Here is an 18411-nt window from a genome sequence, read left to right on the forward strand (position 1 = left end):
AGTTGCAGAGAGGGTCAGCAGCTTCAAGTTCCTCGGCGCACATCTCCGAGGACCTCACATGGACCACGCACACCACTCACGTGGTGAAAAGGGCCCAACAACGCCTGTATTTCCTTAGGCGACTGAGGAAATTCAACATGGCCCCGCATCCTCAGAACATTCTACACCAGTACCATCGAGAGTGTTCTGACAGGTTGCATCACCGCCTGGTACGGGAACTGCACCGCCCTGGAGCGAGGGCACTACAGAGGGTGGTGCGGTCGGCACAGTACATCGCTGAAGTGAGCTTCCTCCATCCTGGACATATACACCAAGCGGTGCGTAGGCCAAACGGATGATGAAAGACAATAACCACCCGGCCACAAACTGTTCACCCTTCTACCGTCAGGCAGGCGATACCGCAGTATCAAGTGCCGCACAAACAGTCTGAGGACAGCTTCTTCAGTCAGGCCATCAGGCTGCTGAACAAGGACTGAGACCCTCATTAACACTACACACCAGAACATATTCTGTGAATATCTATGGCCATGGTGTATATTTTATTACATTGTTTATATATATATATATTGTATATATACATTGTATGTATATACATATATATATATATATAGTCTCAAAAAAGTGTATATTTTATTACATTGTTTTATATATATATATTGTCATGATGTATATTCTATTACACTGTTTTATATATATATTGTTAATACTTTCTTCTTTTTTGTGTGTGGATATTGTATAGTTTATTCTCATTCTTATTCTTTTTTTAGTCTGCTACTGCTGTCGGGTGTTTTGCACATAAGAATTTCACGAACCGATTATACTTGTATAAAAGGGGATGTGACAATAAAAACTTGAAACTTGAAACTTGAAACACGCCTCAAACAGCCCCCCCCCCCACAAGTCTGGAAAGAGTCCATCATAAAATGCATTTTGTTACATTATGTAACCATAAAATAAACATTTACTCACAGCTCTCGAGTTCCAGTGAGCAGGTCTGAGAGTCCAGAGGAAAGCGGCTGAAGTCCATGTTACAGGCTGCCGTCACCGTCACCCTGTTCACACAGGAAGTGAGAACACGAGGACACAGGAAGTGAGAACATGAGGACACAGGATGTGAGAACATGAGGACACAGGAAGTGAGAACACGAGGACACAGGAAGTGAGAACATGAGGACACAGGATGTGAGAACATGAGGACACAGGAAGTGAGAACATGAGGACACAGGAAGTGAGAACATGAGGACACAGGAAGTGAGAACACGAGGACACAGGAAGTGAGACATGATGACACAGGAAGTGAGGCATGAGGACACAGGAAGTGAGAACACGAGGACACAGGATGTGAGAACATGAGGACACAGGAAGTGAGAACATGAGGACACAGGAAGTGAGAACATGAGGACACAGGAAGTGAGAACACGAGGACACAGGAAGTGAGAACATGAGGACACAGGATGTGAGAACATGAGGACACAGGAAGTGAGAACATGAGGACACAGGAAGTGAGAACATGAGGACACAGGAAGTGAGAACACGAGGACACAGGAAGTGAGACATGAGGACACAGGAAGTGAGAACACGAGGACACAGGAAGTGAGAACATGAGGACACAGGAAGTGAGAACACGAGGACACAGGAAGTGAGACATGAGGACACAGGAAGTGAGAGCATGAGGACACAGGAAGTGAGAACATCAGGACACAGGAAGTGAGAACATGATGACACAGGAAGTGAGAACTTCAGGACACAGGAAGTGAGAACATGAGGACACAGGAAGTGAGAGCATGAGGACACAGGAAGTGAGAACTTCAGGACACAGGAAGTGAGAACATGAGGACACAGGAAGTGAGAACATGAGGACACAGGAAGTGAGAACATGAGGACACAGATCCACATGAGACATGAGGACACAGGAGGTGAGAACATGAGGACACAGGAAGTGAGACATGATGACACAGGAAGTGAGAACATGAGGACACAGGAAGTGAGACATGATGACACAGGAAGTGAGACATGAGGACACAGGAAGTGAGACATGAGGACTGAGCCTAGACCAGTCTGGCCTAGACCATGAGGACTGAGCCTAGACCAGTCTGGCCTAGACCATGAGGACTGGGCCTAGACCAGTCTGGTTCAGACCATGAGGACTGAGCCTAGACCATGAGGACTGAGCCTAGACCATGAGGTCTGACCATGAGGACTGAGCCTCAGACCATGAGGACTGAACCTAGACCAGTCTGGCCTAGACCATGAGGACTGAGCCTAGACCAGTCTGGTTCAGACCATGAGGACTGAGCCTAGACCAGTCTGGTTCAGTCCATGAGAACTGAGCCTAGACCAGTCTGGCCTAGACCATGAGGACTGAGCCTAGACCATGAGGACTGAGCCTAGACCATGAGGACTGAGCCTAGACCATGAGGACTGAGCCTAGACCAGTCTGGCCTAGACCATGAGGACTGAGCCTAGACCAGTCTGGTTCAGACCATGAGGACTGAGCCTAGACCAGTCTGGCCTAGACCATGAGGACTGAGCCTAGACCATGAGGACTGAGCCTAGACCATGAGGACTGAGCCTAGACCATGAGGACTGAGCCTAGACCAGTCTGGCCTAGACCATGAGGACTGAGCCTAGACCATGAGGACTGAGCCTAGACCAGTCTGGTTCAGACCATGAGGACTGAGCCTAGACCAGTCTGGCCTAGACCATGAGGACTGAACCTAGACCAGTCTGGTTCAGACCATGAGGACTGAACCTAGACCAGTCTGGTTAAGACCATGAGGACTGAGCCTAGACCAGTCTGGCCTAGACCATGAGGACTGAACCTAGACCAGTCTGGTTCAGACCATGAGGACTGAGCCTAGACCAGTCTGGCCTAGACCATGAGGACTGAACCTAGACCAGTCTGGTTCAGACCATGAGGACTGAACCTAGACCAGTCTGGCCTAGACCATGAGGACTGAACCTAGACCAGTCTGGTTCAGACCATGAGGACTGAACCTAGACCAGTCTGGTTAAGACCATGAGGACTGAGCCTAGACCAGTCTGGCCTAGACCATGAGGACTGAACCTAGACCAGTCTGGCCTAGACCATGAGGACTGAGCCTAGACCAGTCTGGTTCAGACCATGAGGACTGAGCCTAGACCAGTCTGGTTCAGACCATGAGGACTGAACCTAGACCAGTCTGGCCTAGACCATGAGGACTGAACCTAGACCAGTCTGGTTCAGACCATGAGGACTGAGCCTAGACCAGTCTGGTTCAGACCATGAGGACTGAGCCTAGACCAGTCTGGCCTAGACCATGAGGACTGAACCTAGACCAGTCAGGCCTAGACCATGAGGACTGAACCTAGACCAGTCTGGTTCAGACCATGAGGACTGAGCCTAGACCAGTCTGGCCTAGACCATGAGGACTGAACCTAGACCAGTCTGGCCTAGACCATGAGGACTGAACCTAGACCAGTCTGGTTCAGACCATGAGGACTGAGCCTAGACCAGTCTGGCCTAGACCATGAGGACTGAACCTAGACCAGTCTGGCCTAGACCATGAGGACTGAACCTAGACCAGTCTGGTTCAGACCATGAGGACTGAGCCTAGACCAGTCTGGCCTAGACCATGAGGACTGAACCTAGACCAGTCTGGTCCAGACCATGAGGACTGAAGTGGTTTCTGGTAAACTGGGTGAAGTGGTCTCTGGTGGACTGGGTGAAGTGGTCTCTGGTGGACTGGGTGAAGTGGTCTCTGGTAGACTGGGTGATGTGGTCTCTGGTGGACTGGGTGAAGTGGTCTCTGGTGGACTGGGTGAAGTGGTCTCTGGTGGACTGGGTGATGTGGTCTCTGGTGGACTGGGTGAAGTGGTCTCTGGTGGACTGGGTGAAGTGGTCTCTGGTGGACTGGGTGAAGTGGTCTCTGGTGGACTGGGTGATGTGGTCTCTGGTGGACTGGGTGAAGTGGTCTCTGGTGGACTGGGTGAAGTGGTCTCTGGTAGACTGGGTGATGTGGTCTCTGGTGGACTGGGTGATGTGGTCTCTGGTGGACTGGGTGAAGTGGTCTCTGGTGGACTGGGTGAAGTGGTCTCTGGTGGACTGGGTGAAGTGGTCTCTGGTGGACTGGGTGAAGTGGTCTCTGGTGGACTGGGTGAAGTGGTCTCTGGTGGACTGGGTGAAGTGGTCTCTGGTGGACTGGGTGAAGTGGTCTCTGGTGGACTGGGTGAAGTGGTCTCTGGTGGACTGGGTGAAGTGGTCTCTGGTGGACTGGATAAAGTGGTCTCTGGTGGACTGGGTGAAGTGGTCTCTGGTGGACTGGGTGATGTGGTCTCTGGTGGACTGGGTGATGTGGTCTCTGGTGGACTGGGTGAAGTGGTCTCTGGTGGACTGGGTGAAGTGGTCTCTGGTGGACTGGGTGAAGTGGTCTCTGGTGGACTGGGTGATGTGGTCTCTGGTGGACTGGGTGAAGTGGTCTCTGGTGGACTGGGTGATGTGGTCTCTGGTGGACTGGGTGATGTGGTCTCTGGTGGACTGGGTGATGTGGTCTCTGAGGAGACGAGTGGCTGAATTCTGGATGTATTGTAGTTGTTGGTGACTTTAGGTGATGAAGAGGAGGATGGGGGTTTAGCGGAGAGGAAGGGGGAGACGTGTGGATGTGGATACATTCAGGATTTTCTTACCATATCAACCTCAGAGATGCTGTCCAAGCTCTCCACCTGAACGTCCACTCCCACCGGGATGGCCGGGCCTGCCACCAGAAGCACATCATGAGCCAATAAATGAGAGTCAACTGTCCATAAAGTATTGAACGAAGAGTTCCTGACATCCAGTTTCCTTCTGCTGGAACTTGACTGCAGCTGAAGCTTCTGGACATCACCCTTATGCATTGGGTCATATATTTCCATTTCATTACATTTTCATCCGCTTAACCCGGGGTCGGGTCTCGGGGGCAGCAGACCAGCAGGCTGAGCCAGACTCACCCGCAACATGTTCCAGATCATTCTGGGGGAACCCGAGGCGTTCAGGCCAGCTGGGAGATAGAATCCCTCAGCGGGTCCTGGGTCTTCCCCGGGGTCTCTCATCTCCTTACTCTATCTCTAAGGCTCCGAGAGGAACATCATCTCCTTACTCTATCTCTAAGGCTCCTACAGAGGAACCTCATCTCCTTACTCTATCTCTAAGGCTCCTACAGAGGAAACTCATCTCCTTCCTCTATCTCTAAGGCTCCTAGAGGAACCTCATCTCCTTACTCTATCTCTAAGGCTCCTAGAGGAACCTCATCTCCTTCCTCTATCTCTAAGGCTCCTAGAGGAACCTCATCTCCTTACTCTATCTCTAAGGCTCCTACAGAGGAACCTCATCTCCTTACTCTATCTCTAAGGCTCCTACAGAGGAAACTCATCTCCTTACTCTATCTCTAAGGCTCCTACAGAGGAAACTCATCTCCTTCCTCTATCTCTAAGGCTCCTACAGAGGAAACTCATCTCCTTCCTCTATCTCTAAGGCTCCTACAGAGAAAACTCATCTTATATACAATCTTATATCATCAATATACAAATTATATATATATTTTTTTAGCTTGCGGCTCGCTGATTTCTGAGGTTAAATATAAACCATCTTAAAGGGCCAGTGTCTGTATCTTTAACAGTTTTGGACCTTTTCATTGTTATCTTTTTGGGGGAGGGGTCTATATATACGTCAGTTTCCCTCTGTGAAGTATTAATATAGTTTTGGGACCCAAATACAGCAAAGACGATTTTACTTTCTTCTTTTAAAGCATTGGTGAGAGCAATTACATTTAGCTCCACGTTTAACTCGCGGTGACATTTGGCCCAGTTCATCGGCTGCTGTGTGACTGAAGCATGAAGCAGGGATCACAGCACTTTGCATAAACCCACAGGAAGTGGAACAAGTGACCCAAAAAACAGATCTGGAATCTGTTCAAGAAGGACTTCAATGGAAAAGAGAAATCCAGGTATCAACTGTTCCCATGCCTTATTCTTAAAACCAACAGCTCTCAGCTTTTTAAAATAAAGATGTGTTCCTGGTACATGTCCTGGTTATTCTGCTTTACTGGATCCTCGTAGACGTTTCATATGCCTTGACTATCGCTGTCATGACCTCTGACCTCAACAGAAGGATAGCAGCCTTATGTGTGACCCGCTCACATAGCATCAGTCGGCGTGGACACACTTCATTCATTGAGATGAAGTGGCGGGAAGATTGCCAGGCGACTTTAACCACTTTGCATCACTTATCTATACAGTCCGTAATCCAACGAGATTACAGAGGCGCTGGATGATAGATTACAATCATCAGAGCTCTTGAGATGAGGGGACAGATCTCTGCGCTCGGGATTATTCCACTTAATGGGACAATGCCATCAAGTGTGTAGCACCTCTTGTGATAGGTCTTGCTGAGAGAGGACTCATCTCTGTCCTGGTCTTGTTAGACCTTAGTCCTGATAGAGGACTCATCTCTGTCCTGGTCTTGTTAGACCTTAGTGCTGATAGAGGACTCATCTCTGGACTGGTCTTGTTAGACCTTAGTCCTGATAGAGGACTCCTCTCTGTACTGGTCTTGTTAGACCTTAGTCCTGATAGAGGACTCATCTCTGTCCTGGTCTTGTTAGACCTTAGTGCTGATAGAGGACTCCTCTCTGTACTGGTCTTGTTAGACCTTAGTCCTGATAGAGGACTCATCTCTGTACTGGTCTTGTTAGACCTTAGTGCTGATAGAGGACTCATCGCTGTACTGGTCTTGTTAGACCTTAGTGCTGATAGAGGACTCCTCTCTGTACTGGTCTTGTTAGACCTTAGTCCTGATAGAGGACTCCTCTCTGTACTGGTCTAGTTAGACCTTAGTCCTGATAGAGGACTCCTCTCTGTACTGGTCCTGTTAGACCTTAGTGCTGATAGAGGACTCATCTCTGTACTGGTCTTGTTAGACCTTAGTCCTGATAGAGGACTCATCTCTGTACTGGTCTTGTTTGACCTTAGTGCTGATATGTAGTGACATAAACTCATGTTTACAATGTTTACTGAGGGAATACATCAAGAGAGAAGTAGAGTCCTCATATATACTTCTATACAACCAGAGGATTCACCCCCTGGTGGCCAGTACAGATAACGCAGCTTTAACACATGAAACATAGACTTCTATACAACCAGAGGAGATGCCTCCTGGTGGTCAGGAGAGAGAATGCAGCTTTAACACATGAAGCATAGACTTCTATACAACCAGAGGAGCCCCCTGGTGGTCAGGAGAGAGAATGCAGCTTTAACACATGAAGCATAGACTTCTATACGACCAGATGAGGCGCCCCCTGGTGGTCAGGAGAGAGAATGCAGCTTTAATAGATGAACCACTGGGCTTTCAGTTGACTAAAGCGTAAACTCGGCCATCCACGTCGTTATGAGACGGTCGTATTGATGTCGTATAAAGAGTCCGGAGCAGATGATGGACGGGTCAAACAAACACAGGACATTCACCCAGGTGAATGCTGTTCATGTCCCATGTGCAACCGTGAGCTTTATTTGGAGCACAGGGCCACTGACCCAGCGGCTGACATATCAGTTTTTATGGTTTCCTAAAAAATGCCACATTAGCCGCCATCATGCTTTCCCACACACAGGCGTTGAGTGTTCTGCCATCCTGGCCAATGCTGCGTCACGTCCTGGCACAGTATTGCCAACTGCCAACAGCACACAATAATATGTCGCTGTATTATTTTACGGACCAATATATTTGACCACTTGCAGACAGAAAAACATGTTCTAAATACAAAATGCATGTCCTGTTAATTGGTCCCGGAGACAGTTTGAGCCGACTGCTGCCTAGTTACAGACAACAGTGGGCTCTTTAGCGAATGAGAACACACTTTATTTCGGTACGGAGGAATTAAAGCTGCATTCATGTTTTGTTTTCTCCTCATCTTTTGGCAGAACTGACCAACAAGCTAAACATTCACACACATTCGGTAAATGATGGATTTAGACAGCTGGGATGTGTTTTAATTCATTTCAATTCAGTTTTTTTGTATAGCCCAGAATCACAAATAAAAAATGTGCCTCGAAGCGCTTTACAATTTTCGATCCTCCTGAGAAGATATCTGTCTCTTACGATGTTCATGCAAAACATTCTGACTCTCAAACTGATTTTGGTTTCACATGAACCGGGTCTCCTGAGTACAGGTGAGGTTGACCCGCTCTACTTCTCCTCTTATACGTCAGTCGCTCTCACCGCCTCACACTAATGCGGATGGGTTTACATCGGAGTCATTAGAAAGCCCACTGAGGCCCCTTTATACACGTGAATCCATAATGTGCGTAATCGCCCGACCACTTTCTTTGTTTGCTCGACGTAGTTAGTGTGATTTAAAGATTAAAAGGAAATCACAAATGACGTAGAATCACAACAGCCACAAGTCGAGATCCGCTGCAGCCAATGAGAGCCAAGCGGAGCGAGACGTCACGAATAATACGAGCGGGCTGAATTTATTTGATGTAACACATTTCTACTTTGTAACTAAATATTTGTAATCTAATGCTGCGTTCACAGCTGCACAGCGCTTAACTCACGTGAGTGTTTCTACCGACCCACTCTCATTGAATCCAGCAGGTTGCTAGGTAGAGGATATATTTAAGTAATAGGCAGCACAAAACAACCCAACCTGACCTCGCGACCTCCAGTAAATCCTCAACACCGCTAAGCCACCACTCATTCTGAAAAGCACACAGTGGCTTTGGGTGACGGTCACTCCGAGTCGCTCCGAGCCATGCATCAGACGCTCTGGACGCCGGCGGTCTCCCTCGTTCCTTTCCACATGGATTAACAAGTTTAACGTGCTATTTCACCCAGGATTAAGAGCAATATTACACCGCACACGTTGGCCACACTCACCCGCCGCTATCCACGCAAAGACTTTGATCCAGACCTTTTCGGTTGTGTATTTCTCCGACGATGTAAATGTAAAGAAGGACTGCAGTGGACGCAGTGTCTGCTCTTCAGTCCCACTCATGGTGAGATCAACCACTGCATTACACACTGGGGATGTAAGATTTGAAGCCATCTGCGTTTAGCTAGCAGGGCGGTGCTGATCACAGATGGTTCATCATGGGTTGCATTATGGGAAATGTTGGATCCAGTGTATTGGAGACATTGCCCATAGCAGTCTGTATCTCAGGACGTACCATAACCAGAACACATTTCTTGGAAGTTCGACAGCTATAAGTTTCGGCCGTCTTTCTTTTCATTATGTTCCAGTGCTTTTGGTGCTGTGACAAGTCAAGTGTATTTTGGAGGTTTGTCCTGTCAGCTCATTGGGTCGACATGTTGGTCCATGGAAAGCTTTCTTAGAAAGCCTGGTTGTCCATGAAGAGGCATTGTGTTAACCACCAAAGTCTTTCTCAGAAAACCTTGATGGTTTAAAGAAAGCTTTCCTAACTCTTGTTAGTCCAAGCTAAGAGTCATGTAAAAGTTCAACCTGATAATGGGGTTGTGTTATGACTGGGAAGGTACCGCATTGATCCCAACCCACACGCCCTGTGACACAAACTCATGTTTATATCGACGACTCACAAGAGCAGAACAGAAGTTACCCATCAAGTTACAGGCCAGAGGAGAGACACCCCACAGACACCCAGATCCAGGTACCTGTGCCACAGGCTACTGCCGCCTTAGGGGGCGGGGCCAGCGGCACTGGAACAGCACAAATCAGGAGGATGCGACGAGCACGCCATGACCACCTGAGGCGTGTTTCTACCACCTGAACCGTTGGCGGACCTTGTAATGCGCCGTTCTTATCGTAGAGCCCCTTTGGCTGGCTCGATGGTGTTTTGAGCCCTCACCGGCGCCTTCCAGGCAGCCGCTGCCTGGAAGGGCGCGGGTGGTGGTCCGCCCCCAAAACTCTGATCCAATCAATGCGCCCCTTGGAGCGCGACTTGGGCGCAACTTTTTGGGCGCTTTTGCATTTGCATATTCAAATTTGGAGCTTATTGAGGCCAAACCACTTGGGCGCATTTGAGCGATTGCCAACCAACCAAATTCAAAAATTTGTTTCTACGTTTTTGGCTATTAATGTTGTGGTAATGTTATTTCAGCCTGCTGGCTAGCAGATAGATGATGAGAATCTTGGCTTGGTACTTATCATTTCTACCTGATCTAAGCTGCTAAATCTGTTAAAAGTAAGAGTAAAAACATTAAAGTAAAATTACTTATTGCAGATGTATTTTTCAGGCTGCTTTGGAATAAGGATACCTCTCTGAGCAGCCACCAGTTTTGATAAACTCTGAGCGCATCAGGGAGTAGTTGACTGCCAGGGCTGCCTGGTCGTTGTAAGGCATCTAGACGGACATTAAGAGGGGCTGACTCCTCCCGGCACTAACACTGGTTAGCTTCAGCAGCAAGGCAGCATGGGATGCCTGCACTTGATGTTGAGACTGGTTGACTTCCAGGCTGCTTTGGAATAAGGATACCTCTGAGAGGCAGCACCAGTTTTGGATAACTCTGAGGCATCATAGGTAGTGTTGACTACTTTATATCAAATAATAACTTTTTAAGACTTTAAAGACTACTTTATATCAATAAAGAACTTCAGAAAAGCTCAAACTAACATTACACCCAGTGTCAATAAGTGTTTCATTGTCACTCCCATTTTGTTAAAAGGAAGCCAGGAGGACCTCTCGTCGTGTGCTCTGGCTGCCAAGAGCATCGAATTTAAAGAAGTGGCTGCTGCCGCATCAGACCCCACTGCCTGGCAGAGGGAGAGAGTTCAAGTAGTAATTTTCAAATACATCCCAGACAACAGCTCCAGCACTCGCCAACCAGGTGAGGTCAAATGAGCACTTGACCTCCCTCACGCACACTTGGGGCCAGGAATGTTGACACACACATTGAAAATATTAAATTTGTTGTTTGTTGTGTTCATTAATAATTACAGATCCGACATGTAGGCATGTGGATTAAGGCAAATAGTCATGGTAACACAATAACATTAATTTTTTTTTTAAATGTACACAGTAAAATGGTAAAACAAAATTTCACCGCAAACAGCTTAGTTTACTAAGCACGAGGATGGCACTGAATTTAATACACTATAAATATTATCTAAATATTTTATTGGGGCAGGGAAAGACTAATTCTGCAGGTTCGCTGTCTCGCCTGCGCTAAATGTTACGTGATGGACAGTTTGTATCTTTGTGGTCTGTCTTTGAATAGTTTGCAATCAGGTGGAGCAGTCCTTGTTTCAACAATATTATTGATTTCATCTTCTTTACATACAGTACAGTATTGTACACATGTAATGTCTGTACATAGCCCTTCTGTCTTTACTGCCATCCCAACAGATGTTCCTATAACCCAAAACTGTGATGGGCTCTTTGAGATTAGAGTGAAAATACTAGTAGGTCGAAACTCAGTATTTTGGTGAAATTGGGTTTTGATTCAATTATTATTCTATAACATGTCTATCATCCCTAAACATATCTACTTGTTTTCATTAATTGTTAAATGTGCTTTATTCAACCAGCCAGTCTATTTAGAATTTAAAGTTGTTTTGTCAAAATTCTATTCCATGAAATCTAACTGATCAGCTGACTTTGGGCAATCATAACATTTGAAACAGACAAATAATGAAAACATATTTGAAACAAGCTTGAAGTCAGCTTCAAGGTCAAATTTCACCATGTGACTGGTTTTCCCAGATCCCATCACAAATGGTCTCAGCACTGTTACTACCACACTACCACTAAAAATATAAACCTGTCTTGAAGAAACCTATGCTGAGCATGTCCTCAAAAGGCTGTGGACATTCTGAAATGCCGGCTGGGATGGGGCGAGCAGCAGGGCCGGATGGGGCAGGAAGGGTGGATGGAGCAGCAGGGCTAGATGGGGTTGGGGCTGGGGCGAGGCTCCACCAACCAGTGGTGACTGGTGGAAAATTACATCTTTGCAGATGGTCCTATAAAGTAACAAGAAGTAACCAAATTTGCTATATGAGGAGATGAACTACAGATGGCAAGATAAAGAATAACTTTGACACCTGCATCCATCCTACTGTATAAAGACATTGCAAGGAACTAATAAGTATTTTTGGGAATTATTGAAGTCATTGTTAAATGTCAGTGTGTGAAAGAGACTTTTTAGTCATTAAAGTAGGTCTAGGTTGAACCTTCCTGGGCGCCATTTCTTCATGAACTGAAAGAGAAGGCAATATGAGTGTGATTAGTATTATCACATAATGTTAAATAATCTGGCAGATTTATTCAATAGGCCTATCTGTATGAGGAGGCATGAGGACAATTTAACTAAGGGATATCAGTCTACAGTCAACCAGTCTCAACATCAAGTGCCTCACAGGCATCCAAAGCTAATTGGCTGCCTGAGAGCTAACCAGTGTTAGTCAGCCCTCTTAATGTCCGTCTAGATGCCTTACAGGTATCTAAAACCAACTGGATGCCTGTGAGTTAACCTGTATACCAACGACTAGGCAGCCTGGCAGTCAACACTACCTATGATGCCTCAGAGTTATCCAAAACTGGTGGCTGCCTCAGAGGTATCCTTATTCCAAAGCAGCCTGGAAGTCAACCAGTCTCAACGTCAAGTGCCTCACAGGCATCATTTGAAAGATAACCACTAACCATTAACAATCACTCAAATACAGTGATTAATCTGCAGTAATTAATCTTACTTTGTTACCTAATGTTTTAACCAGATTTAGCTCGCTAGCAGGTAGAAATGACATTACCACAGCTAAGATTAGCATCATCTATCTGCTAGCTAGCAGGTTGAAATAACATTACCACAACATTAGCCGCCCAAAATAAAGTGGATTTGAATATCGCTCCGCCCAAGTGGGGTAGCGCATTGATTGGATCAGAGTTTTGGGGCCGCCTTCCAGGCAGCGGCTGCCTCCTTTGGCTGCAGCATGCTAGTGTAGTTAGCCTGGTTAGCATGGCTCCTCAAGGTCAAGGGAGCAGGATGTGTTTCGGACCGATCCCCCGAGTGTCTCATGGTGGAAGGAGACAGAAACCGCCTCAGAGCGTTCAGATGGCCTTCCACTGCAGAGCCACCTGAGCCCCAGTAATGACCGGCGCTGACGGGCGTCCTGCTGCAGGAGAGTGTGTCGTACACAACAAAGAAATACCGTTATTATTCATGGTTAAAGTGCTTCAGCCCCGCAGCGATGCGCCTTCACGATCGGTACCGGCTCTGTCCGAAGAAGCACAAGAGGCACTTCAGGGATTATCGACCGCCTTAATATGGTCATTACATCACAGATATAGTCGAGAATAACTTCAAACTTCAGCAAACACAAACCGTCCAGCCTGTGGGTCTATTGGTGGATGAACGAGGGCCAAGCCAAGCAATAAAAACCTGAACGAGCTGTTCCTTTATGAGCCAACCAACATCGATATTGCCCAACATCATGATTGAGTTGGCCATGGGGCGGAGGGGTGGGCAGCGTTGGGGTGTTTTCAATGTTCAGCATCATTATTCGAAGCCAGTATTTTACTGATGTGTTTTGATGGAAAAAGCACGTTAAAGCATTATTCAATAGAGGAGGAGCTAAGGGTATAAACACATCTGGAGGGGGGGGGGGGCAGAGCTCTCTAGGGAAAAGGGATGGAGTATGAGCCTCTTTATACTAATGCCACGAGAGCCGTGTGTCCTGGGCCTCGGTGGGCCTGTTTGGAGTCTCCACGGTGACCTCCTGCCACCGGCGAGTGTCGAGCGACACACAGACGGCTCAACAGAATCACAAGAGACACACACTTCTCCTGGGCTGCACGGCGGTGTAGTGGCTACCGCTGTCGCCTCACAGCGAGAGGGCGTGGGTTCAATTCCCGGTGTGGGCGGTCCTTCTGTGTGGAGCACGTTCTCCCCGTGGCAGTGTGGGTTCCCTCCGGGTTCTCCGGCTTCCTCCCAAAGACATGCAGCAGGTTAACTGACCTCTAAATGTCCCGTAGGTGTGAATGTGAGTGGTTGTCTGTCTCTATGTGGGCCCTGGATGACCTCTGACCTGTCCAGGTGACCCTGCCTTCGCCCTATGACAGCTGGGGTCGGCTCCAGCGCGACCCTGATGAGGATGAGCGGTATGGATGATGATAATGGAAACACTTCTTAGCAGATCAACACAGAGCCAGAAGTATATAGTCTGAAGTATTACAATTCTTATTTTTACTCGTGCCATGAATATAGCGTATCCTACTTCAGGATGGAGTCCGATCCCCAAAGAGACTTTGAACTATTCAATATGCAAATGTGAATAAATGATTGTTAAACTCTAAATACTCGTCTCTCCTGATTGAAATGTGATTGAAACATTTCCCAGAGCTTTTGACCACATCAGTGGAGGTGAGGTCGAGTCCAGCAGGGCCTTCCTCCGTAGAGACGGCAGGAGAGCGCCGCCCACCCACCTGTGAACGCCGGCCGCATGGTGAAGTCGTGCTCGTCCACTTTGAGCAGGTTCTCCGTCTTTGTCTTGCGAGCTTTGGTCACATCTGGAGGCTTCTTCACCAAGGAGCTGGAGGAGAGGAGACCGGTGTTAGAGGCTCACAGCGGAGCATACCGATCGAGTCTGAGGCCACGGCTGAAAACAACAACCGCATCAACGGATCATTTATTTACAAGCTGTTTCTTTTCTTCTCACCTCGGTAAAAATCTCTTTTCCACTCAAGCCTACGATCCAGAAATCCCATAAAGTGTCAACGGCTGAGAGCTCACAGAAACTAATCATCGTTTCACGGAAGAGAGTTAGACATGTTGACGTCCACCACGCGGCGGCTGAACGCCGTGACACGCGTCAGTGGTGGCTCGACGTGGCTCCGCCCACATGGGATCGCCCGCGTCTCCTCACCTCTTGGTGCAGTTTGTGCTTCGTGTCACAATAATTAATGTGATGAATATTCACTCACGGCTCAGGCTGTGATCTGATGTATGAATAAACAACATAAATGAGAGAGAATGCAGCTTTAACACATGAAGCAGAGACTTTTATACAACTAGAGTAGTCGCCCCCTGGTGGTCAGGAGAGAGAATGCAGCTTTAACACATGAAGCATCGACTTCTATACAACCAGAGGAGTCGCCCCCTGGTGGTCAGGAGGGAGAATGCAGCTTCAACACATGAAGCATAGACTTCTATACAACCAGAGGAGTCGCCCCCTGGTGGTCAGGAGAGAGAATGCAGCTTTAACACATGAAGCATAGACTTCTATACAACCAGAGGAGTCGCCCCCTGGTGGTCAGAAGAGAGAATGCAGCTTTAACACATGAAGCATCGACTTCTATACAACCAGAGGAGTCGCCCCCTGGTGGTCAGGAGGGAGAATGCAGCTTCAACACATGAAGCATAGACTTCTATACAACCAGAGGAGTCGCCCCCTGGTGGTCAGGAGAGAGAATGCAGCTTTAACACACGAAGCAGAGACTTCTATACAACCAGAGGAGTCGCTCCATGGCGGTCAGGAGAGAGAATGCAGCTTTAAGGCTCGTCATTATTGGTTTCTCTTCTCAGAAACAGGGGGATGCTGCCAGAATGCACAACATGTTTATGAGCATGCACCAAATCCAGAACCTTCCCCAAAATGCTCCCGTCGCCTGAGCTTGACCCACATGCTGGACGACAGAACACACGTCCACCTTCCTGCTAAAAGCCGTGACTATTTCTGTCATTCGCTGCAACAGGAACACTGATGAGGAGATCCCAGATCCTCTGGATGCTACAAGTTTCCCTGAACTCAGCATCAAAACTGATTCACCTTGAAAAGGACTCGAGCACCGTGCGTGTGTGCTGCCCAGGCACAAGGACTCACACGGCTATCACACGCACAACAATAGGAATCACACAAGAAGACTCGGATCAGACTTCAGGGGGAACATCATGTGACGTGACAGTGGACATGAGATGAGAAACCAAAGCTGACTGCAGGGAGGAGCTGCAGCAGATCAGAGTCAACGCACTAAACTACGTTGAGAGGGTTTTCTACCAGAATGCGGGCGGAACGCGAAAAGTGAAAAAACACGTGAAAATCCACGATGTGACGAGGTTAAGTTCAGTAGAACACGTCATGGTTCCGCTTAACATCTCTGTTACATGATGAAGTCAATGTGGACACACAGGACTCAAACACAGGTCTCCTGGGAGACGGTCAGGAGAGAGAATGCAGCTTTAACACATGAAGCATGGACTTCTATACAACCAGAGGAGTCGCCCCCTGGTGGTCAGGAGAGAGAATGCAGGTTTAAGGTTCTTCATTAGGAAGCAACTCAGGGTTAAGTGCCTTGCTCGAGGATACATGGAATAGGGCGGGGTTTGAACCTCCAACCCCCTGATTGGAAGACAGACCTGCTGACCACTGACCCTCAGACACAGCTGGACCTCAAAGTCCTCCACCAGTGTGTGTGTGTGTATGTGTGTGTGTGTGTGTGTGTGTGTGTTGACTTCTGTTGTCTTTCATTGGGATAAAAAAAAAATTATATTCACAATTAAAGAACATGTCAATCATTCCCAATGACACGTGATCCGTCTTCAAACCATCACGTGTGCACCGATCAGGCCAATAATCACAAATCGATCGAGCCGCGCGTCCTGAGCGCGCACACGCGGCGCTTCCACTCACGTGCCAAGCTTCTGGGTCTCCGCGGTGCCGGTCCATCTCCGCACGCGGTGGCCGTGCTGGCGGCACTCCCCGGTCAGCACCAGGCACAGCAGCAGCAGCAGCGGTCTGCTCACGTCGGGCATGTTGGCGGCGCGGATCCACAGGTGAGTCCCTGAACGCCCCTCGGCCGGCAGCGCATGGCCTCTCAGCAGCTGGACGCGTCCTCGGTCATGGCGGCGCTCGCTCTGCCGCGCGGCGGAACGCGCCGTGTGCGCGAGGCGCTGCGCACTGTGCGCACTTCTCCTCAGGAGAGAGAGAGAAAGAGAGAGAGGGAGAGGGAGAGAGAGAGGGAGAGGGGGGGGGGAGAGAGAGAGAGGGGGAGAGACTGAACATCTGTAACCTGGGAGGGAAACACGCACATACACACACACACACACGCACACACACACACACATACACACACACACACACACACACACACACACACACACACACACACACACACACACACACACACACACACACGCACACACACGGATTATGTGCCGCCTGGCATGACACAACAAGAGAGGCAGATTATTTCTCCCTCTTGTAAATAAAAACCTGATCCTGGAATCCCGTCCCGCTGAACATCTTCATGACGTCATCACACACATTTAAATGTGTGGACACACACACACACACACACACATGCAAACAGACCCACAAACATGCACACGCACACACACAAATACACACCACACTACACTCACACACACTCAGACACACACAGACACACACACTCACCCCCCCACAAATGCCCACACACACACACACACACACACACACACACACACACACACACACACACACACACACACACACACACACACACACACACACACACACACACACACACCCACAGGGTAAAGACAGGATGACATTATAATAGGAGGTTTTATTGGAGGTGAACAACAATAAAAGCTGCAATCCATTTGTCTGTGAAGGTTTTGCCTTCAGGCCGTCGCACACCTCCACCTTTACACACCTCCACCTGTACACACCTCCACCTTTACACACCTTTACACACCTCCACAGAACACGCACCGTGTCGCCGTAGGAAGCTCGATGGAAACCAAAGAGCATCTTTGTGTCCATGTTCTGAATCATCCATTGTTTCGTGCTTCTTTAGATGGTGCCATTGTTCTGACAGCCCATTATTAAAAGATCCCAGCAGTCCAAAAATGTCCTCTTGAACTGAAAGCCCCAAATGGAGGAGCCATTGTTCCCAAAACATAATCTCCCAATAAGCATAAACACCTGGCAATTTATGAAGCAAAGTGATGGTCGCAAGATATGCCCGCCTGCCTCTTCTTACCCCAACCAGCCCCACCTCTAAAGCCTGAGTGGAATCCACCGAGGAACACATCGAGCGATGAGGGCGGGGCGATGACGTCGTTCTGAGCCATGTGCCTGTTAGTGCAGGGGACTCTCATCCAGCTGCTGGTGTTTGCAGGTGGTGTTTTGGGGTTTCCGGTCCATTGGGAAATCTTTTAGATCATCGGCAGATGGAAAAATGGGCATTGGGACCAATGGGACTTTCCTGTAGGTCGGAATTGCTGAGAAACTTATCGGACCCGACTTGATCCATGCAATCCTCCACAGGGAAGTGGAAGGGGTTGTGAGGGTGGCCGGGGAGGTCTGAACAGAATGTGGGAGCGTGAGGATCTGATTCCCCTCATCGCTCCTCCTCCACTCAACCAGCCGCTGTGGTCCGGCTGGTTGGGATGTGATGAACGATGTAAACCTCTCTGGTTTGGCATCTTCATATTGAAACAGGATGAAC

General features: G+C 48.3%; 1 protein-coding gene across 1 annotated transcript in view; it reads right to left on the bottom strand.

Moving 5' to 3' along the window:
• The window catches only part of LOC130201596 (gamma-aminobutyric acid receptor subunit rho-2-like), a 27932-nt gene extending 11123 nt beyond the window's left edge, over positions 1 to 16809 (bottom strand). Inside the window, exons 1-5 of the mRNA XM_056426668.1 lie at positions 16608 to 16809; positions 14404 to 14510; positions 4666 to 4733; positions 2140 to 2153; positions 970 to 1052 (exon numbers count right to left, since the gene is read on the bottom strand). Of these exons, the coding sequence (XP_056282643.1) occupies positions 970 to 1052; positions 2140 to 2153; positions 4666 to 4733; positions 14404 to 14510; positions 16608 to 16729 (394 nt within the window). The 5' untranslated portion in view covers positions 16730 to 16809. The remainder of the gene's footprint in view (positions 1 to 969; positions 1053 to 2139; positions 2154 to 4665; positions 4734 to 14403; positions 14511 to 16607) is intronic.
• Positions 16810 to 18411: the final 1602 nt, after the last annotated feature.

The sequence above is a fragment of the Pseudoliparis swirei genome, chromosome 11 (genome assembly GCF_029220125.1).
Source record: "Pseudoliparis swirei isolate HS2019 ecotype Mariana Trench chromosome 11, NWPU_hadal_v1, whole genome shotgun sequence".
NCBI classification, from domain to species: Eukaryota; Metazoa; Chordata; class Actinopteri; order Perciformes; family Liparidae; genus Pseudoliparis; species Pseudoliparis swirei.